Source organism: Miniopterus schreibersii, assembly GCF_964146895.1.
Source record: "Miniopterus schreibersii genome assembly, chromosome: 18".
NCBI classification, from domain to species: Eukaryota; Metazoa; Chordata; class Mammalia; order Chiroptera; family Miniopteridae; genus Miniopterus; species Miniopterus schreibersii.
The window spans coordinates 38,654,491-38,680,503 of NC_138121.1; the positions used below are offsets into that span (position 1 = coordinate 38,654,491).

General features: G+C 57.7%; 1 protein-coding gene across 1 annotated transcript; it reads left to right on the plus strand.

The window, feature by feature from the left end:
* Positions 1-817: 817 nt before the first annotated feature.
* On the plus strand, positions 818-17,101 carry VSTM2B (V-set and transmembrane domain containing 2B). Its single transcript, XM_081117702.1, has 5 exons — positions 818-1,411; positions 1,878-2,062; positions 2,987-3,016; positions 4,152-4,629; positions 16,417-17,101. Exons 1-5 carry the CDS (start codon positions 1,330-1,332, stop codon positions 16,503-16,505), a joined length of 864 nt encoding a protein of 287 aa, XP_080973828.1. The 5' UTR covers positions 818-1,329; the 3' UTR covers positions 16,506-17,101.
* The last annotated feature ends 8,912 nt before the right edge of the window (positions 17,102-26,013 follow it).

Sequence of the window (26,013 nt, forward strand, 5' to 3'; positions counted from 1 at the left end):
CCCTTACACCCAGTCAGCAGTAAGCGCGGGGCGCAGACCGGCGAGAAACGATTAGGGGCGCAGGGGCCTGAGCCCGAGGCGCGGGAGCCCCGCCCCGCCCGAGACCGCCGGGCCCCGCGCCGCGCGGGCCCCCCCCGCCCCCGCCGCCCCCGCAGGCACTCACGGCCTCCGCTCGCCGGCTCCCGTGCGCTCCGCGCCGCGGGCACCTGCCCGGGCCGTCCGCGCTCCCTTCTCGCTCGCACACCGCGGCCTCCCGGTGTCGCCACCGTCACCCAGCCTCGTCCCCGGGCCGGCAGAGCGCACTCCCCCGTCCTCCCGGACCCAGGGCGCCCACCGGCCGCCATGGCCTGGGCCTGGGACAAAGAGCGGTGCGGCTCCTCGCCCAGACCCGGGTAAGGAGTTACGGGCGGGGGTCTGCGGAGACGGCCGCCGGACCCCCGGCGTTCGGGCACAGGCGGTGGAGATTGGGAAGGAGCCAGGGAGAGTTTGGGCGGGAGGACCCCCAGCCGAAGCGGGGGCGGGGCGGGGCTGCGCTCCAGCCCGAGAGACTGTGGTTCCAGCCGGCGCCCCCCGCGGGGGAGGGGCGCCCGGGGCGGCGGTGCGCGCGGTGCAGGGGCGGGGAGGGCGGGTGGTGCAGCCCCGAGGCAGCTCCGCTCTCCGTCACTGACCGCCCCCTCCCCCCTCCCCTCCCCCCCTCCCCTCCCCCCTCCCCCCTCCCCTCCCCTCCCCCGCCTCTCCCCCTCCCCCCGTCTCTCTCGGGCTCCGGGTCCGCCGCGCCGGGCCCGCTCTCCCCGCGCTCCGCTGGGTCCGACGCCAGGGCTGCGCGCCGCGGCTGAGCGCGCACTCGCCCTGCGGAAAGAGCCGCGGAGGCACCGGCGGGGGCGGCGACGGGGCAGCTCGGCCGCAGCCGGAGGAGGGGCAGTCGGGAGCCACACCAGGAGGAGACCGGGAGGCAGAATTCCGCTCGCGGCTCCGAGGCGCGCGCTCCCTTGGCCGGGGATGGGTCCGGGCGCGGCCCAGCCCCTGCCTGGCCCGCCGGGCACAGACTGACCTGCGGTTCCCCATCGTCCAGTGGGCGCCGGGAGGAAGGGAGGCGCTGGCCGGTGGTCAGCAGCCTCCGGGCGGGACCTCGCTTTCTGGAGCCGCGCCGGGCGAGCGGGCGAGCGGGCGAGGGAGCGGGGCTGATTGGCGGCCGCTGCCGCCGGGAAGGGGCGCCGCGCGGGGCCATGGCCGGGTCGGAGGCGTCCTAGCGCGAACCCCGGCAGAAACCGAGCCCACGCTGCCGCCGCGTCTCCGCGCCCGGGCCCCGCCGCCGCGCCCCCGCGGGAGATGGAACAGCGGAGCCAGCTCGGCGCCCTCGGACACCTGCCGCCGCTGCTGCTGCACGCCCTGCTGCTCTTCGCGGCCGACGGTGAGCGCGGGAACTTTGCTGCGTGGGCGCTGGGGGTCCGCGCCCGGGTCGCCGCGGAGGACGGGGGGCTCGCGGGCTCCGGCGCCCCGGCGGGCGGCCCGGGCCCCGGGGGGTAGGCGGAGGGAGCAGCGAGGGGTCGCGGCCGCGGCGCCGCCGGGGCGTTCGCAGTGGGGCCGGGGCTCCGGCTTCGGAGAGGCGGGGCGCGGGAGTTGGGGGCCCCGGCTGGCGCGGGGTGCGGCCGCGCGGGGGAGAAGCGTGAGCCTCTCTCGGTGCCCCGACCGGAGGGAAGCCGCCTGCGGCGTGGCCGGTCTCTCGGCGGCCGGCACCTGCTCCAGCGAACTTTGCCGGCGTCTGGGCCGCGCGGAGCCGCAGGGTGGGAAGCGCCCCGCCAGCGAGCCGGGGCTGAGCGTTTTGCCCCAGGCTTCCGCCCCACAATTGGTCACGCCTCTCTCTTCCCCGCCCCTAGCTACATTTACCGAAGTCCCCAAAGATGTGACTGTACGGGAGGGCGACGACATCGAAATGCCCTGTGCATTCCGGGCTAGCGGAGCCACCTCGTATTCCCTGGAGATTCAGTGGTGGTACCTGAAGGAACCATCTGGGGAGCTGCTGCACGAGCTGGCCCTCAGCGTGCCCGGCGCCCAGAGCAAGGTAACCCGGCTGCCCCATCAGGGCCTGGGTGGCAGGGGTCACAGGCAGGAAAGCAGAGAGACACCCTGTGGCACAGCCCATCTCCCACCCTCTCCATCCCCATGGCATCTTCAACAGCAGTTGTTACCCCAAAATCCCATACTTCCATTCATTCTCCTGAAACCTCCGGGAAGTCCCCACCTTGCCCCTAAAAAGCCACACCTCATCCAGTTTGCCTGCTCTTGCTTGCTGGCTTCGGGCCCAGAGTCTGATGGGTGCTGGCTGGTGAAAGGCCACTTGGTCCACTCAGCTTTCCTTGCCCTCTGCCACTCAGTTCCCCAGTGCACTGGGACAGAGTTAAGCTCTTCTGGGCCTGGATTTCAGAGGCTAGCGGAGCACCGTGTATAGGGAAGTCCTCAGGTCACCTCCAATCCCCACAGGATCAGAGGGAGGGTGCCCAGGGCCCCTATGCCTCTGAACCCAGTAGCACATGCAGCATCGCCCGCTTACAGACACATTCGCACACACCTCCCCTGTGTCTAGCGTCCCACCTGGAGAAACTGTTCGCTGATCCCCAACCAGATACACTGGCCCTTCCGTCTAGTTTCACAAGCTTTAGAAAAACACAGCAGGGACAGGGATGCTCCAAGGGGCGAAGACGGGCCTTCCTTCCCACCCGGTGGCATTCTGGCCTCCCGTCTTTGGCTGGCAGGTGTACTAGGGCAGCCCTTCCTTGGCCAGGCACCATGCTTATCTGCAGACCCGCTTCCTTCCAGCAACACTCCTAGAAATCCCACATCCTCTGTGCACTCAGTCCCGGCCACATCCGAGAGGTTTCCAGTCCCAGCCCACCTGCGGAAGGTCCCTTGTCAGAGGCTTATCTGAGTTCCCCAAGCCTGAAGGCCGAGAGCCTAATGTCTCCCTCTCTCCCTCTTTGCATTTTAGGTAACAAATAAGGATGCAACTAAAATCAGCGTAAGTGTGGAGCCCAGCGCGGGCTGCGGGAGACCCCTTCTGGCCGCTTCTCACCCCGCAGCTTCCTTCCTCCCTGTTAGGCTCAGCCCGATGTAGGGACTTTCTCGCAGCCTCAGCCTCACATTGGCGGCTGCTGTATCCCGGCGCCATCTGTCGCCAGTAGCAGGATTAGTTTCTCCTTGGTATAAATAGAGGGTTCCAGGCTTGACTCTCCTTCCTCCCCTCGGCGCTCACCTGTAAAACTCTCCTTCATCCACCCCCGCTCAGGCCCAGCATGTCGCTTGCATCTCCTCTGCTGGCATTTCTCCGAGCAACTGGGGGGGGGCTGCACCTCACCCTGGCCAAGAAGACCCTGTTCTGGCTAGTGGACCCCACTTGGCGCCTTCGCCTACAGTCCTCTCCTCTGGCTGGTCTCAGTGCCAAGTGTTGTTTTGGGGGGACAGTCTTGCCAGGCTTCGAGGGGTTTGTGACTCAGGGAGGAGGTGCGCCCAAGCTTTCCCAGATGGACTGTGCAAATATCAGGGCCTCAAGACTGCCAGGGCCTCCTCTTGGGCTAGGTTCACAGGTGAGGGTTCCCTGGGTGCAAGATGAGGGCCACAAATCTGGTGCTTCCTCAAGTCCCCACCAGGCCATGTGGTGGGGTGAGCACTTTGTTGTTGGGAGCATCAGGCTGACCTGGAGAAGGGCAGTTTCCTAAGAAGCAGGGGCCGGGGGGCCAGCAGCAGCCTCAGTGTCTCCTGCCTCCTTGGGAGGGTGGAGGGGTTGCTATGTAGGGCTCAGGGACGGGAGCAGATATATGTATGTCCTCTGAGGGCAGGATAGTGTGCCTGCATTCTACGCCCTCCAGGTTCTAGAATAAATGTTAGTCGGGACTAAAGGCCAGACCTCAGAGCCCATGCTGTCTGTTGAACTCCAGCGTTAGGTTAAGGCGGTGGGAACTGGGCAGGGCCATTCTGTGTCCAATCAGAGTTGGGAGGCCCATGTCACTGGGGAGACAAGGGCAGAAGGAAACCTGGCTCTTGGTGGTGGACACACCCCATGGGGAAGTGTTGGGGTGCTGTGGCATGGTCACGCATTGGGGTTGTGGGGCTGCCTGCCCACCGTGGCCTCTGGCCCCAGCCCCTCTCTCTTGCAGACCGTGCGCGTCCAGGGCAATGATATCTCGCACCGCCTGCGGCTGTCGGCTGTGCGGCGGCAGGACCAGGGTGTGTACGAGTGCCGGGTGTCCGACTATGGCGACGACGACACGCAGGAGCACAAGGCCCAGGCGCTGCTGCGAGTGCTCTCACGCTTCACTCCGCCCAACATGCAGGCTGCCGAGGCCGTGTCCCACATTCAGAGCAGTGGTCCCCGTCGCCATGGCCCTGCCAGCACCTCCAACGCCAACCACTTGGGCGCCACCGGCACCCCGGGCCACCCCACATCGGAGCCCAGCCGCGGAGACAAGAGCCTGCCTCTTGGGAGCCCTCCTGCGGCACTGGGTCCCAGAGTCCCCGAGGCTGCCGCTTCCTCCACAGCCGGTGCAGCCACCACCACGGTCGCTGCTGCAGCCGCTCCTTCATCCGCTTCACCACCCGGCCAGGTGGTCCTTCTGCGCCAGAGGCATGGTTCCGGTAAGGGTGTGCACCCCGAGGGGGCGCACGGGCAGGGCTGTGGGGTGACATCCAGCTTGGTGCTGAGCCCAGGATGGCCCCGATGGGGTCATTTGCGCATGCATCCTCATGGTAGTTGGTAACGGGCAGCCTCACTGGGGTTCTCTTCGCTGTTTTCCTGTCTTTACTGTTGGCTGCTAGAAGTGTTCATGCCATGTATTTGTGGGTGTGGGGACTGGAGTGTGGGGGGCCCTCTCTAAGGTGCAAGCTGTGTGTCTGGATGCTGCCTGACTCTATTGACCACACTGTCCGCGCAGCATGGATGGGCCTGGCTAGGTAGCCTGTGCTGTCTTTGTGGAGGTCCAGGGTGGTCCTAGACACAGGCCATGCTATAAATCATCACTCTGGTACCGTTGGGTCCTCATGGCGGGGGGCGGGGGGGGCGGTAAGGATGGAGCTCTGCCATTGTTGGGAGGGCACCCAGAGTTTGAGGACTGCTCTCCTAGGGAGCTGAGAGGGGAGTCAGAGCAGGTCAGGAAAATGGATTGACTGCAGGGTAGAAGGGGTTGCTGGCAGCTCTGGGGAGGAGAGGCTGCTGGCAGCAGTGGAGATTATGGAGGCTGGGCACATGGCTTCCCAGTGTGACTCTCCTCCCAAAGCATCCCCCATTCCCCCACCCCTCAAAGACAGGTCTCAGAGCTGTGCCCAGCTCCAGTGCTCACTCCCTAAGTCTGATTTCAGGCCAGCCATACCCTCTCTGAACCCACCGCTCAGTTTTGTTTGGTACCTAGTTGTGTTTGCAGGGAGCATCTCACTGGCCTTGCTCCGGGCAGCACGTGAACCTTCCCGGTACATGGACTACCCTGTCCTGCTCTCCTGGTTCTAAGGGTGCTGTGCACCTGCCGCCAGCCAGCATCAGTGCTTGATAAGGAAGTAGGCTCTGGGCTCCCCTGCGGGGTCTGTGGTGATAGACATCCTAGTCTACCTCCCTGGCTGATTCTTCAGCTTTCCAACAGTTGAGACCCTCCCGGTCTGTCTTCCACATCAGTTTGGTTGGTCCTCACATTACACCCTGGTGGGGACCTCTACATGTGGGTCAGGCTGCTGGCTGGATGGGGAGGAACCACACAGACCCATCTCAGAAAGAAGCCCAGGCTTTTCTCAGCTCCTGTCCAGGAGGCCAGGAAGGCAGGCCTGCAGCTGAGAGTAGAATGCCTGTGTCTTCTGCTCTCCAGATGATGCTCGTGAGAGAGCACTGTGCTACGGCACCTCTGTGTCCCGCCCTGGGCATGCAGACATGGGTGAGGTGACTTCTTCTGTGTCCCACCCTGGGCATGCAGAGGTAGGTGAGGTGACTTCCTCTGTGTCCCACCCTGGGCATGCAGAGGTAGGTGAGGTGACTTCCTCTGTGTCCCACCCTGGGCATGCAGAGGTAGGTGAGGTGACTTCCTCTGTGTCCCACCGTGGGCATCCAGAGGTAGGTTAGGTGACTTCCTGTGTCCCGCCCTGGGCATGCAGAGGTGGGCGAGATGACTTCTAGTCCACAAACATACCAAAATGGCTATGATCCCTCGGAGAGAACAGTGCCATCTTGAGTGTCCCAGTTCCCCCCACTCCCAAAGGCCACTGAGGTGTAGGCTCTAGATGGGTGGAGCTTGCACACCGTATCCGGGTGGCAGGCATGGATAAACTTCCTGCGGAGCGTCCCTGGGATGCAGCAGGCCAGCTGATCGCTCAGAGCCACCAGCAGCATGAGCCAGAGAGGGAGCTCAAGGCAGCGACCTCTGACTTGGCCTCCTGAGCTCACAGTTCTGAGCAGCTGAGAGGAGAGGGGACCAGGAAGGGCTATTGCCACTTGGTTTACAGGCAAGAGTGTTTGCAGAGTGTTTCTGTCAGGGTGCTGGCAAAGCAGATGACACATTCGAACAGGGTCACAGAGAAATAGCTATGAACGAGGTTTTTAAAGGTGTAGACAAAGGTAGGGTGGCCAAGGAAGGAAGAGCATGTCCCCAGGGCCAGCAGCAGGGGGTCCCTGGAGTAAGGGGAGAAGGCAGTTAGCAGAACCCAGAAAGGCCAGCCTGATAGGAGCTGTGCCTTGGTAGAGGGACACAGCCAACCCCTGGTGGCCCAGCAAGGGGCTCACTGTCCTCCTGCCCTCCAGTCTCCTGTCAGGGCCTCCCACTGGGAGCTGGGGGCAAGGGTGCCCTGGGGGTACAGCCTGTGGGGGCAGCCTCCAGGGCTCAGGACAGAGTGGAGGAAAGGAGATGGTAGATCTGGGGGCAGAAAGAGAATACCCCAGCTCTCAGAAGGAGGGGGAGGGATTCCAGCCCCACCCCCTAGGCTTCAGGACAAGCCCAGAGCTGAGTTTCCAATTAACAAGGTGGTCCAGGCCTGGGTAAGGTGGACACACGGGCTTTTTCAGATTGGCAACTTCAGGGATGGTCCCAGGCCACCTCCCCAGACAGTCCTCCATTAAGCAATTGCTCCTAAAGGGAAGTCAGAAGTCCCGGACACGGTTGTGTTGGTGTGTCTTTAAGTGATCTGCTTTGTCAGTGTGGGGTCTGGGGATGGGGTTCGCTTGCATGAATCCCCACCCTTTGGGTACTGCACAGCCGGCCAGAAAACCCTTCTTGCACCCCCTGTGTGCCCAAAGCATCCAAAGGCATATTTTGCACTAAATATTTATGTGCAAAAACTCATTCATTTCACATCTCATTTGTCAAGAAACAGTTTGATATTTGTGCTTAAAAATAACATGAGCTGGATTCGCACAGCAGCATCAGCTCAGGAGATGGGGTCCCGCCTTAGCTGTGTTCTTAAATCTGACTCCTAATTAACCTGAATGCCGACCCATTTTTTTGTGTGAGCACTTTGTTGCTAGTTGCTGTTTCTAGGAAAAAAGAAAATAAAACAGAGTGCCTTCCAGACAAGCCCTTTAAACCCGGAAAGGCGCCTAGGTGGAGCTAAGCTCAGCCTCAGAAGAATACCATTTGCAACCGAATGGCTTGTATGTTGGCAAGAGGTTCCCCTCTGCAAGGAACCTGGGGACCAGATCTGTGGAGTGTGACCCTCTAATTAGCTTTGGGGCTCTGGCTGCAAGGAGAGGTGCTTGGATGTGGCACACAGCTGCCTGGTGCCCACACAGAGAGCTGGCTCTCAGTATTTCAATTAACAATGACAGAAAGACAGCCAAGGCCATGGGTGTGACTGCGTTAGAGAGGCTGTTGCTTCTGGGAGCCATCCAGGGAAGTGTCCTTGGGTGTCACCATGGCAACCGTAAACCATGAGCAGAGGGGGCTCTGGGCAAGGTGAAGGCACTCACTCTGACCCATGTCCTCAGTGGGTGACAGTGCTTGCAGAAATGGTGCTGCAGGGCCAGGTGCAGTCCCCTGGTCTTCCCATCTCCCTGGACACACGAGGACCTGAAAACCATCACCTTAAATCAACAATCTACCCTTCCCTCAAGCTCTGATGTGACTGGAGGGTCCTAAGGAAAGAGAAAGTAAATCTGGTGGAAGTTGCCCCAGAGAAGAGAAGGCGAGGTTCTCTGAGCATCTGAAAGAGGAAAGGAAAGGATTCTGTAAAGGGCATGGCTGGGCCTCACAGCTCGCAAGAGATGCCGGCATCTTCCTGACAGCGGCCAACGTGGGTGGTTGTCAGCCACATGCCATCTTCTCATCAGCCAGTCACGTGGCAGCCACAGACCCAGCTCAAGAGCAGCAGGCTACCCATGGAACTCCAGGACAGAGCCGTCTGTGTCAGTAGGAGTCCCAAACAGGGATCGCCCGTATCCGGGTGAGGCAATCAGAGGAGGCTTCCTGTAGGTGGTGTGTGTCTTCAGAGGTTTGGTCTTCTAGCTTAGGAAAACTTCCGAAGACCTCCCCTTCCCTCCCCACCCTGCACTCCATGGAATGAGAGTCACACCAAATGCAGTGAGTGGCCTTTGTCCGTCACTGAGTGGCCAGTCAGCTCACTGCAGAGCCTTTCTCTCAGCAGCAGGGAGACCCCCAACTTAAGGGCAAAACAGCTGCACTGTGGATTAGGGGTTTCCCTCCTCTGTAGTTTTGCCTAACTCCCCCTGGCTCAGTTCATCAAACACTTCCTTCCCTGGAGTCCATACCCCTTCCCCAGCTGAGTGGCAGCCTCCATGAGACTAGATGAGTGGAGCACCAGCCTTTCTAAATGTCACCAGGAGCCAAACCCAGCAAGAAGCTTCTCATCAAATCCACCAGGTGCACCTTTTTGAAGCTCTGGATATAGAGGCTTCCCCAGGCCTCCGCGGGGATGCCTGAGGTCAAGTGCTTTTGTAGTGTGACATCAATTAGTTCTGCCCTGAGTGGGTGGGCAAGGGCTTGGCTGTGGCCTAAACCCCTGGGCTGTATGGGGGATGCCAGCTTGGTTTTAAGACGCCTTTGCAGCACAGGGGAAAGTATCATCTTCTCTGCCAGCCCCGCCCCCGTGCTTTGCTGACTATTACCAGGCACCTCTTGGAAACTCATTCAAAGCAGTGAGGAGCTTCCCTCTGTCCTACAGAAGGCCCGCGGGCAAGTATAGGGTGACCGGCAGACAGGCCAGCCCAGGAACTCCGATCCCTTCCTGTTCCTGCTTATCCTTGGTGTTGGTGCTCTCAGGGAAGGTGCGTTGTTGCACCACAAGGGGTACCCAGTTTGGCTCCTCCAGGTCAGGGTTGAGCTGCTGTTGAGCAGTGAGCATGGAAGGGGCTCAGGAGGGGCCCAGCAAGAGCATGAGGCCTACACGTTTCAAAGCTTTTCCCCACTCGTCCCCACGCCCGTGGGCCCTGCTCTACGCAACTCAGATGTGACGGCTTTGCCAGAAGGGCTGGCATGCCCATGAAGGCCGACTCAGCAGGGCACCGCCTGAGTGCACCCGGCAGGACGCTCAGTGCCCACTAAGGGATGAGGCCCAGGGAAGTGACCGAGGCAGGGCCAGTCCCCCTGGGGGCCGTCCACTGAGGTGGAAGAGACGGAGTATAAACCCGGGAGTGGCCAAGTCCACAGGAAGCTTGACTTCTGACCGTCTCATTCTGACTTTTCAGAGCTTCCTTTCTGCTCAGCTGGTCAGCTCCGAGGCCGCCTCTGCCCAGCACAGGAAGCCGAGTCTCCCAGGAGGAGGCCTCGGGGGCAAGGGCCCAGTGGCGGCTGGCACAGCCCTTCTTTGCCCAGATTCCAAGGCAGCCATTTCTGCCTGCAGTCCCTGAGCCTCGGGAGGGATGGTGGCACTAGAGAGCACAGCCAGTCGCCAGCCTGCCCCAGCTCCCCTCCTCCACCTTCAGGGGGCCCCCACCCACCACCTCTCCCGTGAGGCAGGAGCCGCGGGCCCTGCCCTGCTGGACACCAGGCTTTCTGGGAGGGGACGGGTGGTGGAGATGTGGCCAGGCCATTCTGATGGTTATTATCCATGTCAGAGTTCGGGTAGATGTGTATTTTTTCAAGCATTTAACAAATTAAATCTCCAGGTGTGCAGATGAATCACTGTATCGCATTAAAGACTAATGTTAGGAAAATACACAAGGCAGTAATTCATCCTGGAGCCTGCTCTACGGTCGTGTTGCAGTGCGTGGCAGGTCCCTGGCAGCTTCTCTGCGCTAACTTTATTTCATGAGCACGTTACAGAATTTTCAGTGCAGTATCCCTGGGCAATTAAAATGTGATAACCTTTTCAGTTAAACTGTATTTCTAAAGATAAGTCCTCTGTGTGAAACAGAAAGACAGACCCAGGCACCCTCGGGGCAGAAGCTGGAGGAAAGCGCTGTTGTGTCCTGGCCGCTGGCCAGCTGTCCGTGCTCACCTCGAGGACTGGGCCCTTCCCTCCTGCCCTTCCTTCCCGCCTTTGCGTGGCGGGGCCCAGCTGTGCTGAATGGGACAAGGAGTCCGAGGCCTGGGCCTGCACACTGAGCAGGCGTTCACTGGGTGCCCACTGTTTGCCTAGCCAGAGGGCTCTGCGTCACATCCCACCATGAGGGACACAAAGGCCATGGAGGGGATGAGTTGGATTTAAATACGGCTATTTCACCCCAAGGAGGGGTAGGGCCCAGTCATGTGAAAGCCTGCAGGTCTCCCATTCCCCATCTGTGAAGTGGGCATACTGGCACTGCAGCATCCACTAGTCCAGGAGTTTTAGCCTAGGGCCTGACCAGGGAGCCAAGCAAAGGCCCCTGCAAGAAAGGAGCCCGGACTGCATTTGTAGGAGCCAGGGCATCGCACCCTACCACCACGCTCATCACCTCTCCAGGCCGAGGAGCATGTCCTCTCCTCCCCTGGAGCCTCCGCCTGCCCCTCGCCCAGGCTGCTTCCAAGAGAGAAAGCGAGGGTGAGATTTTATTCATGTTTTAACATTCCTAATGACTTTTTAATCTCCCACCTTCATTGCTAGCTCCTTTCCAGCTCCTGTGTTTTTTTTAAATGAAGTCTTGCCCCAAATGATCCTTTAATGGTATCACTTAATGAAAATGGTGACCAGGTGGCTGGTGTCGGCAGGGCTGGGGCAGCCCTGACCATAGTGAGACCTTCTGGCACATGGGCCACCACCATGGCTGCAGAGGTAGGACTTGAGGTGAGAAAGGTGTTTGTGGGGTGGGGGGAGAAGGAGGCAGAAGCAAGGGCCACATGAACAGCACATATATTCCTTAGAGCCCAGTCCTGTGTGTCTGGGTGCTTACAGAGGGCTTCCTGGAGGAGGCAGCAGTTCTGGGCTTGAGGCTCGGGTCAGACCTGGACACGGGAAAACAGGTGGGTTAGTGGTTCTGCAGGGTGAGCCTGGAGCCCGAGGTGCTCACAGGGAAAGGAGGGCTGGAACGCAGGGCTGGTGGAGGTGAGCAGTGGGGGGTGTTGGAGAGGATGTGTGGCCCTGAGACAATGGTTCTTTCTCCTGTGGGCGGAAGGAACCCATAAAGTTTCCGTACCTTAGGTGAGTTCTCCAAGAGTGTGTGAGGCAGGAGGTGGGCACGAGGGCAGGGAAATGCTTCAGAAGGTCACTGCTGAACTCGGGCCATGCGAGTGGAGAACACAGGCAGCGATCGCTAAAACCTGTGCAGCAGGAGCCTCTGCCCTGCTCCCCGGCCTCTCCCACTGCTTCCCTGAGGCTGTCGTGGGCCTCACCCCTGTGGACACCTCCTACCAAGAGGTTTGTCTTCAAACCCAGGGGCCAGCTGCCTAAGGTTGGGGTGGGACGGGCCAGGAGGGTGGAGCCGCATAGCATTGAGGGACCCACATCTCACCCGCTGTCCTGCACCCCTGCCTCTCCATTCAACTTTTCTGTCAAATATCTGTTTCCTCTAAAACCGATAGCATTTGTTGTTCCCAGTCTTTGCCCTAGTTACCAGCTCACATTAATTTTACAGCAGAAATTCTACCCAATTTTGTTAGCTCCACTATTCCTCGCTGACTCCCTCTGAATAAATATCCACGAAGAGGCTTTAATTAAAACGCCAGCAAGGGAAGCAGCCTCCTCCCAAGGTGACATCTTTCCACTCAGCTGCGGCTGGGCCACCTGGCCCGCCCAGCACAGCGTCTGGGGACGTCAGAGAGCCAGGGCAGGGTGGGCATGGGTAGCCATCAGGAATGTCAGGGTGAGGAGAGCCAGCCCCCCGTCGTCATCACAGCAGCGTAGGGGCAAAGGTGGGACGAAAGCCTGGCCTCCTGGATCCTGCACCAGAGCTGGCTCCGAGATGGCAAACTCAGCCAGCCACCAAGGGCCAGGCTGGGGGTGGAGACAAGTGAGCGGCTGGGCAAAGGGAGGCCAACTGCATGGGGGCCAGGGCAATACCTGGCAGCCACCCTGGGCCCAAGTTGGGGTCAAGGGAGCAGCAAGTGGGGAATCTTTTCTAAGAAGAGCAGAGGCTGTTGGTTGTGTAGCTCAGGGGGAAGACAGGCCCAGGGTGCTGGGTTTGGGGCCTCCTGGTCAACACTGAATCTGTGCTTTTATGTAAATGCCTCCTTCTGCATAATGTTGGATTATAATTTACAATTCTTAAGACTGTGTGCACTAAGCCGAACCCCTCTGCAGGCTAGTCTGAATCCTCGCTTGGCCACCTGGTCCTGGGCTCTGTAGGAGATGCCAGCCAACCTCAGTGTTGCCACTTGGGGTTGGCCCTCTCAGACACGGCAAAAGGGGAACTGATCAGCATGCTGAAAGGGCTCACCAGGTTTGCTAAATGCTCTAGCCAAGAAGCCCTTACTCAAAAGACGTGTTGTGACAGCAAGTGGCCTTGCTCTGGGACACTGGATGGGCCTGCACTGGAGACCCTTGTCATTGTCCTGTGTTAGGACAGCTATGCTTACTGGGGCAGCCGCTCTGTCCTGAGGCTGGTACTTGCACAAGTGTGTGGGTATTGCAGCGCAGTGCTGGATGGGGCAAGGCCAAGCTCCCACCCGGCCCGGACTGCCAGCGCCAGAGCCGGCCTGTTGAGCAGAGCCAGGCCTCAATTGTATTTGAATTTTGCTCACTCATCTCAAACTTGAAATAAATCTTAGTTGTTAAGCTATCACAACAACAACAAAAAGCAGCCTCTGAGCAATCCCAGACTGAGGGGTACTGTCTCCTGGCTGCAGTTCCTGGGCCACCAGCAGGCCTGAAATGGTGATAGAACCAGCCAGGTCTGGGGCTGCAGCTCGGTCCTGTCCACAGCCAGTGTGACAGGCTGCAGACCACAGCAGAGGCCGAGGGGACCGTCCATGGTCCTGGAACGGCGGGCAGGACAGGTGGTGGGAGAGGAGCCCTGGCAGGCTGTCCCCAGTGGTCATCAGAGCAGCCCACTGTGATCCAGATGCCCATAGGGTGGGGGTCGCCCATTCAGTGCCCCATGTCTGTGGGAGTCCAGGTCAGAGGGCGTGACCAGCTGCCACCCTTGCACCCCCCAGAGCCTGGCTCAGGTCTGGCCTGAGGATAGTGTGGTCAGAGAGAGGGTCCCAGAGGATGGCCTAGGCAAAGCCTCCTCCCTCACTTACATCCCGAGATGCTGAGTGACCTCAGAGGTTCCTGGATCTGATGGGGCCTTTGGAATTCTGCTCTGGCTGAATGGAAACGCCTTTGCTCTCGGTGGGGGCTGGGCGCTATGCTCTTCCCAGATGAGTGCAAAAGGCCACTTACCCTGCTCACCATCCAAACGATAGAAGTCCATATTCACAGGGCTTTCATTTCTTTAAGATGATTAGCAAACTAGTGATACTTGTGTAGTGTAAAGAATGAGCCCAACCGAGCGTAGCTCAGCAGTTGAGCGTCGACCTAGGATCCAGGCGATCAGGGTTCGATTCCCGGTCAGGGCACATGCCTGCGTTGCGGGCTAAGCAGCCGATCAATGACTCTCATCATTGATGTTTCTATCTCTCTCTCCCCCTCTCCTTTCCTCTCTCTGAAATCAATAAAGATATATTTAAAAAAGAAAAAAAGATTGAATCAGCACCCAGCCCTTCAGAGGCCTCCCTGACTCTCGAGCAGCCTGATGGTGCAGTGTAATCCTGAGAGATGACCTCGGTGCCCCAGGTCTATTCTTGGTGCCTCTTAGGAAAAGATGAAGTGGAGAAAGATGAAGTGCATCCAGCCAGCATGCAGCCCCCACGCCCCCTGTCCCCAGGAACACAGACACATCATAAAAGAGGCCAGGACAGGAGACTCCCTCAGCTGAGCCCAGGGTACCCTCCACCCTGCCTTGAGGGGCCAGGTGAGCCCCAGGCAGCAGGGGGCAGCCCAGGCTTACTCCAGGAAACAGGGACTGGGGGCCCAGCAGCCAAGTGCCAGACAATTGTCCCTGTCCCTCCAAGGAGACAGCACGTGGGGAGAGGAGATACTGAGCTGCCAGACTCCTGAATTCTAACCCATTCAGCTGTCAAGACCCGTCTTTCAGGGCCACCCCTCCAGCCCCAGCTGCTCCTGCCCTGGCCCAGCACAGAGCAGCAGGCCTGCTGTTTCCATCCAGGGTCTTTCGAAAGCTTTCTGCAGCTTTGAAACTTTTATTAGAGGTGAGACTATAATAATGGGAAAGACCCGTCTGCAGTATTTGCAGGTAAATTAAAATGTGTCCTTCCTGTGCTGCGCCCACGGCTCCCCAGGCCGTGTCCACCTGCCTCTCAGCCCATTTGCCGTCCTGTCCCCTGCACACCTGGAGGGTCCAGAGCTCACACATGTACTTCTAAACTCCTCCTGTGGCTACTGTGTCTCAGCTGCACCGCCTGAGTGTCAGGGTTTTTGGGGCATAAAGACCTGAGCCAGGAGATCTGGGTGCCGGTAAGCCCTGTGTGCCCAGAAGGCATCTCTCTGCCGGCCACACCCCTGTTTTCTGAGCACCTGATCCCAGGCGAATTCCACCAGGCACCTGGCCATCCATCAACTCATCCGTCCCCACGTCCACCCTCATCCGTCCCAATGATAGGCCACAGTGAATGCAGCAAAGGAGGACCCGTGTTTGGGGGGCAACACTGCACCCCTGTGCTTCCCGCTGGTGAATGGCATCGAGCAAGTGTCGACTTGAGGCAGGTTTCGGGGAAAGCCAGGGTCACGACTATCTGAATATCCAGCGGGGAGTGTGAGCGCATTTGGATGCATCCTGTCCTGTGCTGCTCAGGGGACGCAGAACTGTGTTTGGAAATGAGATGGGCACGGTGGGCAGGTCTGCCCCCCTTTCATTGAGATTATTGAGCATACCCTTGTTTCCCAAAATGAGATATGGAGCCCTGGCATCACAAGGACGCAGGTCATTGGTCTGACCCCTCCTTTTACAGGGGAGACTGGGGCCTGGGGAGCAAACCCTGGGACAAGGACAGTTACCACCAGAGCAAGGATGATTAGGGATTGGGGGGAACGCCTTGGTTAGAAAGACTAATGGCTCTTGCACATGGAGAAAGGAGTTGTGGGTTCAGGAAAGCCACAGGGCAGCAGCTCCCATGGGCAGCTAAGCGGAGGCGGTTCTACATCTGCTCCGCACAGGAAGGGCCTCCTGCGCCGCCTCCTGGAGGTGGAGCTCCAGCCTGGCGAGGGGGGGGGGTCTCATGGGCCAGGTGAGTTGCAGCGGTTTCCATGGATGCGGCCAGCTCAGCGGGCTAGCACTGCTGTCTGGGTTTGGGCAGCTTCAGCACCCCTCCTCTCAATAACCCTGGGGGAAGCACCCTGCCTTCCAGGTGAGAAGCCTGGGGTTCCTGGGCAGGCTTTCCTCTACTTCCAGTGAATGAAGACCCCAGTGACTGACAGATGGGGAGCTGGGCAGGCAGCTCTGGTGCGGCAGGAGGAAGGCACATGTGACCATCCCAGTGGCAGGCCAAGGGCCCGAGTTAATGACTGCATTGGAGACCAGGTGGCAGTGACCTCCCACCCGAATGTGCTAGGACCACTCCTCAGGGACCCTAACCCACCCACCACCAACTAGTGATTTCTGAGCTCCCTACTTTGACCCCAAGCGCTGGACTGGCATGGAAACATCGGGATGCTTGAGACAGCGTTAGCAAGCATCTAGGCAGTTCAGACGAGTTGGAGGGGCTGAAGTTATGTGCAATCCTGGAGTCTTCCTGGAGGAGGGGAAGTTGGGCCTTAAATGCAGAAGTTGGGAACTTTGCAGCATAGTATTAGGGACGGGTTGGAAAGGGAGCATACTGTCTCTCTATTCAATGAAAATAATGACTTGGACTTGATTTTTAATCTAGCACACCTGCCTGAAGCCAGGTGCCAGTGTCCAGCAGGCTCCTGAAACAGCAGTCAGTCCAGAGGCCCAGCCTGTGGGAAGTTTCATGAGCCTGTCTGCTCCCCCGCTAGGTTCTCGTGAATCAGGTGCTAACCGTGATGTTTTCTCGTCCTCTGCAGGCACCGGCCCCACCTACACCACAGACCCGCTCCTGTCCCTGCTCCTGTTAGCTCTGCATAAGTTCCTTGGCCTGCTGGTGGGGCACTGACATCCACTGCATCCTGCATCCTGGGCGCCTCGGCGGGGCCACACCACCGCCCAGACCCCAGGTGAGGACCATGTTGCCGGATAAACACAGAGCCTGAGAAGCATGACAGAGTCCACGTGGAAATCAAATAAATCATATTGGGGGAGTTGCACAAATGTAGAACACCTGGGGAGCGCATCCAGTTTCCGAGGAAGTGGAGGCTGGCCGTGCCCTGCGCCAGGGCCCGTGACTCCCGTGCCGTGTACTTTTCTTTTTTCAACTTCGCCTCCACGTCTTCATTTTGCACGAACTGTTGAGCGATTATGTCTAGGATATGATATGAAAATGTTGGGCCACAGCCTTTCTGACAAAGCAGAATATTTTTAGTAGGTTATTGTGTTTAGGAATTTTTTTAATTTTTTTTCCTTTGGGGGCTTACCTTTTTTATTAAATTATTTCTTTTGAGACATTTGATTAAAAAAAGATACATCTTATCATAATTAAAATTCACTGTCAATAATATTTATTTTTAAATAAACATTGGAAACAAAGTCAGACACTTGTTTATACACTGTATTGTATATTGCTGAATAACAGTTGAATAAAAAACGACTTTGAAATAAGCTTTCTACAGGCATGTATGAATGTTGAGCCTCGGGGCCTGGTGCAGCCCCGATTTCGTGGCCTCCTATTCCCTGACGCCGGCTCTGCCCTCTGCGGAGGACAGCCCAGGACACCTGGCTGAGGCCACACAGCAGACAGGAGCGCTCATCCAGCTCCCATAGGGGCCGGGGACCTCAGGGAGCAGGAGTCACAGGAGCACCCAGCCCGAGTCCTGAGGAGAGGGGTTCTCTGGGAAGAGGTATGATAGTAATCGAGTCAGCCTTTCTCCTTTTGACTGAAACTAACCACCCAGCCCATTTGCCCGCCTGGAGATTACACACCCAGGCGGTTCAGTGTTACCGGAGTCACTGCCAGTGGAGGGGAAGTTTGGGGACGAGATGGGGCCTTCCACACTCTCTTGGCGCATCTAGAGATTGCTTTGAGCCTCTGAAACGCGTGTGTTTGGGGCAGGTCACACACGTCTTAAAGAAATAGACACGCCTCGGGGGCTGTTTTTCTTTAATCCCCGACAGGATTGCACTAAATAGCCGATCTCTTGGATTTGTCCGAGACCCAGCCGGTTCTTACACCAGCGTGTTTTGCACTGATGCTGCTCACCGGCGCCTGCAGCTCTCCGCCGACGGCTCGGGGTCCGGGCTCCGTTCCTGGTGGCCACGTAAGGAGCTCCGCCAGCGAGCTGTGCGTGGAAGGGCGGCGTGACTTGAGCCCAGGCGTTTGGTTGCTGGTCTGAAGCACGACCCGCAAGACCAGCAACGACCCGCACAGCAAACGCCGGGCGGCCAGTCCCGCGTTCCCGCGGCGCAGAGCCCCTGCTGGCCAGCCCTGGGCCTGCAGCACCATGCGCCAGCCTGAGCCGCGGGGGCGCGTTCCTGCGGCACAGTCCAGCCCCCTGGGCGGCCTGGGCAAGGACATCCTGCTTGTGCGGGGAAAGGGAAAAGAGCAGTGCACCTGGACCATCCCACACTTGCAGAGCTCCCCCTGTGGAGCTGAGGGGCTGGGCTGCTGAGGAGGGGACCCGGGGCCTGCTGTTTCCGGTGATGGAGACATTAAATTGTCTCACATTTCATTTCTATTGATCAGCACCATTTGAGCTGTACATGTAATCATTTTGCCTGGTGGGTAGTGTTCTGTCCAGGAGGATAACCGCTCTTTACAGCTAATGCTGCGGCGGGCTAACCTCAGCTCAGATACGGGCCCTCTGAGCTGAAACCAGCAAGGCGCTTCCCTGACGCAGGTGCAGTGGAGAGGACCAGTCAGCGATGGGCTGGGCTGGTGCCGGATCACTCTAGGGACCGGGAGTTGGGGAGCCATCTCCCATCACACGAACCAGCCCCTCTGCAGGTGCGCCTCGTCAGCCAGGCCCCTGGGGGAAGCCACTGGCCCCGTGTGATGCCGCAGGGAGAGGAGGCAGGTGTGCTCTGGGGAGCTGCTCTCCGGGCCGCCCTGTGCTCTGCATCCACAGGCAGCACTTCACACACAGAGGAACAAGCCTAGGTCTCCTCCTGGGGACCAGGGATTTAGGGGAAGTCGTAGATGAGGTTGGGCAAGTTCCCTAATGTGGGAGCATAGACCCCCCCGAACAGAAGTGAATGGAAGTCAGACTGAGGCTGAGGAGGAAGTTGGGTCCACAGGAGGCCAGAGCAAACCCCTCTGGTCCCTGCTGGTTCAGTGCCCTGGACTTGAGGGAGGGGGCAGTCAGGTGTGCACCTGCGGGTCCACAAGCAGATGGATGGCACCTGGGTGCGAGCTCTCTGGGGTCCCGCACCAGCACTCCCAGGACAGAGTGGGCAGCCTGCATGGAATGTAAGGGGTACATGCAAACCAGGAGGGACAAGTACCCACCAAAAACAAAAGCCATGGGTTCAAACTCACCACCCAAAGGACCTTTTCCTTGGGATTTTGTTCTCAGCCCAGAGCAGACGAGTTCAAGGACAAGATGGTTTATTTCAGTTTAGGATGAATGCAGGGTGGTTGGCAATGCAGCCGCTCTGGTCCCAGCCTGTGAGGACCGCCCGTCAGCTTGAAGGGACTGCAAAACTATGGGTCAGCGTCATGCCTAACACCGAAAGGAGAGCAGGGGGGTAGGGAGGGCAGGAGGTCAAACGCCACCCCTGCTGCAGGCTGAGCAAGAGGCAGGCGAGGAGAACATGCTGGGGAGAGTGAGCCCGGCCCCACGCCCACGGAAGGAGCCCCTGCATTCGACAGGGTGATACCCGGTGCCTGGTTACGGCACCTCATGTTGCTGACCCACGCGGGCCTTCAGGCAGCATGCAGCAGCTGTCCCCTGTGAGGCAGCAGTCCCCACACTGCCCTCCAAGCCCAAGCACTCCTGCCCCCTGCCATTCTGTGCCCTCAGGCACACAGTCTGTGAGCGCCTGTGGGCAACTCCGTGCGCACTCAGGTAGCCTTTGCTGCCCCATCCTGCCCTGCCCCACGCTGACAGCGTGGTCACTTGGCTGGCCCTACGGGGCCAGGAGGCAGCGCAGCCATCCAGAATGCAGAGGCCTGGAGCAAAGAAGGCTGGAGGCTAACCAGACTCCCATTCCCAAAGCGAGTAACTGATGTTTCAAACAACCGTATCCAGTCTCCTATTTAAGAACATGGCAAAGATATAAAATTGGATTGTAGATAACCTGAGTTTTCTTTTCCTTGCAAATGTTGATTTTTTTCTGTGTTGTTGTTTTTTTTTAGTAAATGGGAGTATTCAAAATTTTCTGTTTTGCTTTTGAAAGTCTGTAGTGTGTCTATAGTGCAATCTACCAACATACTCGTATCTACATAACCAACTAATTCCCCGTTCAGCTGTTGCAGCTGAACATATTCTTATGCCCTAAATGCCAAAAGGCGCCCGCTGGGCGTGGCTTAGAGGTTGAGCATTGCCCTGGGATCCAGGCGATCGGGGTTCGATTCCCGGTCAGGGCACATGCCCTGGTTGTGGGCTCGATCAATGACCCTCTCTCTCATCATTGATGTTTCTATCTCTCTCTCTCTCCCCCTCCTTTCCTCAAGATATATTTTTAAAAAATAAAATAAAATAAATACCAAAAGGCGTGGGGTTGATGCCCTAACCCCCCTCCGCTGACCCAGCACTACGACCCTCGAGGGTAAAAATGACCCTCCCACAGCTTGTCCACACGGGGCCCCAGTGAATGGGTGCTCTCCACTCCGGCAGACACAGCCTCTCTTCAGAACGCTAATGCCCATTAAACGGACTGTCGGCTTCGCAGGGAAGGCTCTCCTTTATCAGCAGAAACTCATTCCATTTGAGTGATTAACTGTCTTTAGAGCTGCAAAAGGCTTCCTGACCAGAGGTGACTGCTGGGGAGGCGGCAGCCACGCAGTGTTTCAATGCAGGGCACTCTTCCTGGGCAGGAGAAGCCAGATTACAAATGCACAAATAATTAATTCAAATCAATACAGTGAGGGGTTCAGGCTGAGAGACATTCAATTATGTTGTTCAAAGAGAAGATGCTGATCTTCAGCCAGTCTGCTCTGTGCTGCACGTAATGGAGCGATTTTAATTTGTGCGGCAGGGAGGGAGGTCCCCCGGGCCCTCTGACCCAGCCCTGGGGGAACGCCATGAGTATGCAGCCTGGGTGCGTGGCTCCCGCCGAGGGCACCCCCCAAGCCACCCGCTCCCCTGCGCTTCTCTCTCACTCTCCACGCTGAATGGGAGATCCATGACAGGCCAGCGGATGGGTGGATGGACGGCTGGACGGGAGATGGGCAGGTGTACCGATACGGAGGCAGAGAGAGAGGAATTTTCAGATTGTCAGGCTCACACCCGCCCAGCCATAAATACTTTATGACTTCCAGATTTTGCCTGAGCCAGTACCACAAAAAATCCCAGGGGAATTATTCACATCCCAAAGGAATCATTTCAGAATTCTCTTAAGTAGCAAGCTCCCGCAGCACGTTTAAATAGGGTTTGAGTCCGATTTTATACAAGGAGGAAGAGAAGCGGGCGTGCATGTACACACGCGCACACATGCACACGTGCACATACACTCACGCACACACTCGCACATGCGCACACACGCACACACGGGCACCAAGGTTTAGAAGGTTGTGCACCGGGGTGTTGAAAGTTTGTCTCCGCGACAGGTGGGGTTGTGTGCACTTTAATGACTGTGAGGTTTGACTTTTCTGTGATGAACATTTATTACTTCTGTAATAAGCTAAAAGCGATAAAATATTCTTTAATTAAAGAAAAGGCAATCTACCAAAAAAAGGGAAAATTCAATTTATAAAGATGTAACTTCCCAGCGTTTTTCAGAAGAACATTTATTCTGTGGAAAGAGGCTCTCAGGGCGCTCGATGCTTCTCAAAACTGGCCCCAGGGCGGCTGGGGTGGAGGCATGGAGCAGGTGAGGCGGGAGCCCGCACATCTGAGTGGGCAACCTGCACACCCACGGCCCCAAAAGATGGCACAAAGGAGTTGGCTCTGTTTGGCCCAAACACTGGAGGGGTGGCAAGCAGGACTCAGGGGAAAAGGGGGCTGGGGATGTGGGACGTCTGCAAAGCTTGGTCATTAGCTACTTTTATTCATTCAACAGATACACATTGATGATTGCTCGGGAAACAGCCCTGTGTAATTATTGCCCTGAAACAGCCCTGTGTAATTAGTGCCCTGAAACAGCCCTGTGTAGCAGGGATAAATGACTGCAAGCCCCCCACCCTAAAGGAGCAGGTGGCCCAGCAGGAGGCTGAGCACAGGCACTGGGATTCAGATTTGACCGAGATCAGCCCAGTAATGCAGTAGAAAGGCACCTGGAGGGAGGAATAACTAACTGTGACAGAGCGTGGGGAGGGGTGGCAGCAGCCCATCAAATGCCCCAAAATGAGTTGAAGTGGCACTTGAGCTGGGCCTTCTGAGGCCTCCGCCCTGTCCCTGGCGCTTGGAGGGTCACCGTGAGCCAGACACAGCTGGGTGTCTTCACTCCGGAGCTGCTGCTGTGTGCACCAGGCTCAGGGTTCTCACGAGCTGCTGTCACCACAAGGGGTGGCCTCCTTGCATCTTCTCGTGGGATGTGTTGGGCTGTGGGAACAGGACCCCGTGGGTCTCAGGGTGTCTGTGCAAAGGCAGCCTGTGTGGCGTCTCAGCCCATGCGTCTCTGGGAAGCGCTGTGGCACGCGGCGTCCTCGCAGGGAGTGACACCTGGGGGACAGTGCCTCGCCACGCGATCAGAGGGCACCTGCCATGATGGAGCCAGATGCGAGGGAGCCCGGCACACAAATCAAAAATAACAAGGAAAACTCACTCAGCCGTCAGAGCTGGGGTTCTGCGTACACTCGCCGGGACACAGGCAGGACCGCGCCAATACTTGGCAAATGAAAAGGCGGGCCCGGGTCCAAAGGAGGCATTTGTTGACAGCCTGGAAGAGGGAAATCGGGCAAGTAGGTGAGCAATGTGCCACTGCTCCCCCCTGACGCTATGAGGCAGGGGCTGAGGCCACGACCTAGCAGGGGTGAAAGATCTTAGCAATCGGCTTTATTTATTGAAGAGATGCGTGCGCTTGGATGCTGCCACGAGCACGTTCTACACAATAGGAACCGTTAGCCCAGAGGCGAGCTCCGAGGCTCTGTCCTTGCTGTTCCCGTAAGTGACGCACCCAGTTCCCCAGTGTGTGCCGCTGGGGAGGGCGGAAGGGGAGTTTGTACTAGAAGCTCCTTTGCAAACACACTGGGAACCGTTATTCAGCCACTCCAGTTTGCTAATTCCCACATCGGGTTACTCAGGCGCAGGGATGAGATGTGACCTGTTGTTTGTTGTGACTGCAGCAGACACTGTTTGTGCCACGCAGGACATTCCTTCCACCCTATGTGACTTCGTATCCACGGTGGGCGCTCTGGATGCTGACTGAGGCCCCAGCTCAGGTGCAGCAGAGGCCAACAAGGGGATCCTCAGGGAACCCAAGGGCGACTGAAGCTGAGCTTCACGACAGGGCTGGAACCAGGCTGAGAGCCACCACTGCCCATTGTCACACGCGCTTCAGTCTTCTCCCCCTCACCAACCCCTCCCTCTGCTTAGGGCCCTGCAGCTGGGGAAAGGTGGTCCCAGGTAAACAAGTTATACATCCAGGTGCTCAAGGAGAAGGTGTGTGAGACTGATCCTGTGGGGGGCTCTCAGTTACCCCCCGACAGGGTAAAGGAGCTGGGCGTTTCCACACCAGCCAGAGTGTCCTTGAGAACCTCTCCCGGCAGCCTTAGCATGGTGACTGGGTGCAGAGGAGCCCTCAGCAAAGAGGTGCAGGTGCCGGGTGCTGGAAGTGGGGCTGACACACACCAAAGTAGGAAGGGGACAGGACCTGGGCAGGCACCAAACACAGCTGCCATTTCCAAAGACTGATGAGACTGTCGAAGGCATACCTTCAAGAAGCTAAAACACAAAGAATCGTGACATTTAGAAGGAGGCAACAGTCAACAAACCAAAACCCTAGAACCTTCGCTGTGGGCAATTTCTGGCTTTCTCGGCATTTGAGGCAGGTGATTGTCACCTTTCAGCCTAAGGTTTTCTCACAATGCTGACAAGATCTGGGGTTTAGGGAAGGAAATGTGTGCTGGAGGGAAGAGGGGGGCTTGGATCCGGGCACGAGGCAAGGGGGCCGCTCACACTCTGCTCAGCCACCTCTCCCTCTCAGGAGGGAGGCCCAGCATTTGAGCCAGAGGGAAAAAAAAGAGTCTGTCTATGGCGATTTCCCTTTTTGTAATCTGTCACATAGGCTGGTGAAATCAAGTCTCCTGGAGCCCCTTTGAGGGCACAGCTGTCCTGGGTCCCACCCGGAGACACCCTGCACAGCTTTATCCCTTCCACTGAGTGCCCGAGGCAGAAACTGATAGACTGAAAATTAACATCATTGACCTTCATCCGAGAATATGGTCAGCCAGGCATTTTTTCTGATCAATGCTGCTGATCAATTACCTAATTAAAGAAAAAAGAGGAAGGACCTCCTGGCACTTGGATGAATTGACGTACCTCCCCCGGGCTTTCATGTATGTCAGGACTGGTTCTCTGTTTGGATTTTGCGTTCATAACAGACCACCTTTCAGGCAGAGTGAGGAGCTGGGGCAGCAGCTGTGTCTTGGGGAGGGAGGGGAAGTCAGGCTCCTCCCAAAGCGCCCAGCCTGGGGCACGCAGAGCATGGGCCTGCCCGGGAACAAGGCGGGTGTCGGGCATCCATGGGCTCCCCCACTGGCCCCTGAGTAGTTGGTGCAGATCCTCAGCCTAGGGGGAACCACGGAGTAAGAAAGAAGGAAAACAATTTCCTTCCCCCCGTTATGCCCAACAGAGAGAAGTTGAGCTCCCAGGACTTGTCCACATCCAGGTTTCCACTGTGGAGCCAAAGGGTAAAATCAATAAAGTGTGTGGCCAGTCCCATCTCCCCCCTTATGTCACCCCCTGGCCCCGGCTCCACCCCAGGGGCTCCCGGCAGGCGATGGCTGCCAGGTGAGCAGCCCACCTTGTCACTGGGCAGGCTTTATTTATTACCTTCAATGGGGGTACCCGCATTTCCAAATGAAACTGGAGAGACCAACCTCCTTTTGAAAGACTCTCCTTTGTTGGAATTCCAGGCACCCTGGACCCCTGGGGCCAGAGCTGGTCTGTGGCTATACACAGGGTTGGGACAGGCCATGGGGGCTGGTGATGGTGACTCTGGAATGCAGCGCTGAGGGAGGCCCCACTCCTGGCCCGCAGGAGGCAGCCCTCCGCCTTCCAAGGGGTCTCAGGCATTCGTCTCTGTGAGTCCCAGTGTCCAAGCGCTGAGGTCGGGATTATGACAGGCAGTGGGTGCTCACCATTCCTTGGTCCTCTCAGCCTCGACTTCTGCCACAAGCACTTCCTCTCCCTTGAGAAGGAGGAGAGAAAATTGCAATTAAGAGGTTCCTAACCCTGATGTCACAAATAAATGTCACCACATTCTCTCTAAAGTCGAAAAAGTAAATAAAGCTTAATTGGTAGCAATTTTGCTAAGTAACTTCAGCTTCCTCTGTCTCAATTCCTACCTCTGTAAACACAGAAAAAAGGACACTTATCACATGAAATTCGTGAGCTCGTGTCAATACATCGCTGCCCAGTGTTGCATTACTCAGTGGTGCAACCGTCTCTTTCCCTGGTAATAAGGTCACTGGGTAGAAAATCATTTCATAGTAAAAGGGGAAAGGGCACCTCCAAAGCAAACACAGCGGCACGCCCCACTTGAAACAGGAGCGGTCCCCGCTCCTCCACCTCGGTCACTCGCCATCCATTTCTGAATGTCACTGACAGTCACGCCTCCTCCCCAGGCTCTCACAATCCCTCTCTCCTTTAGCCTCTTATTTCAACCCCTCGACTCTGTAACTGTTCCTTCTGGCAGGAAGGGTATTGATCAAAACCCAGCTTCATCGTTTAGAGCAACAACCCGCCCCCGATGGCCGATGGCCGTGGTTTTAGTGCCGCGGGCTGTGATTCTTTGAGGCGAGGGGTTTGACAGGCTGGAGGGGAAATGCTGCCAGACGGGAACCCGGCCGACTCAGCCCTTGGAATAGGCTGCCATCTCCTGCAGACTCGGAGTTCCTGCTGCGACCGCGGCAGCTTCCGTGTCCGAGGCTCCAAGACCTCCCCAGGGACAGAAGCAAACCAATAAATAATAAAGGTCAGTAGAACCTGCCAGAGTCCAAATGTCCAGATTAATATTGAAGCCTGTTCTCTGGGCATCAAAAAGCCTCATTATATAGAAAAATAAGTTTCGCAGCAGACTCGACCTTCATCAAAAATCTGAAGTGTGCCCCCGGGTTGGTACCTCCACCATCTTCTTCCTCCACCCCCCCCACCCCGCCTCTCGGCTCCCATGGGGAAGGTGTGGGGCGACCCTCACAGGCAGCACTGCTCCAAAGGTGACCAACAACAGGCCCCCAGGCTTGTGCT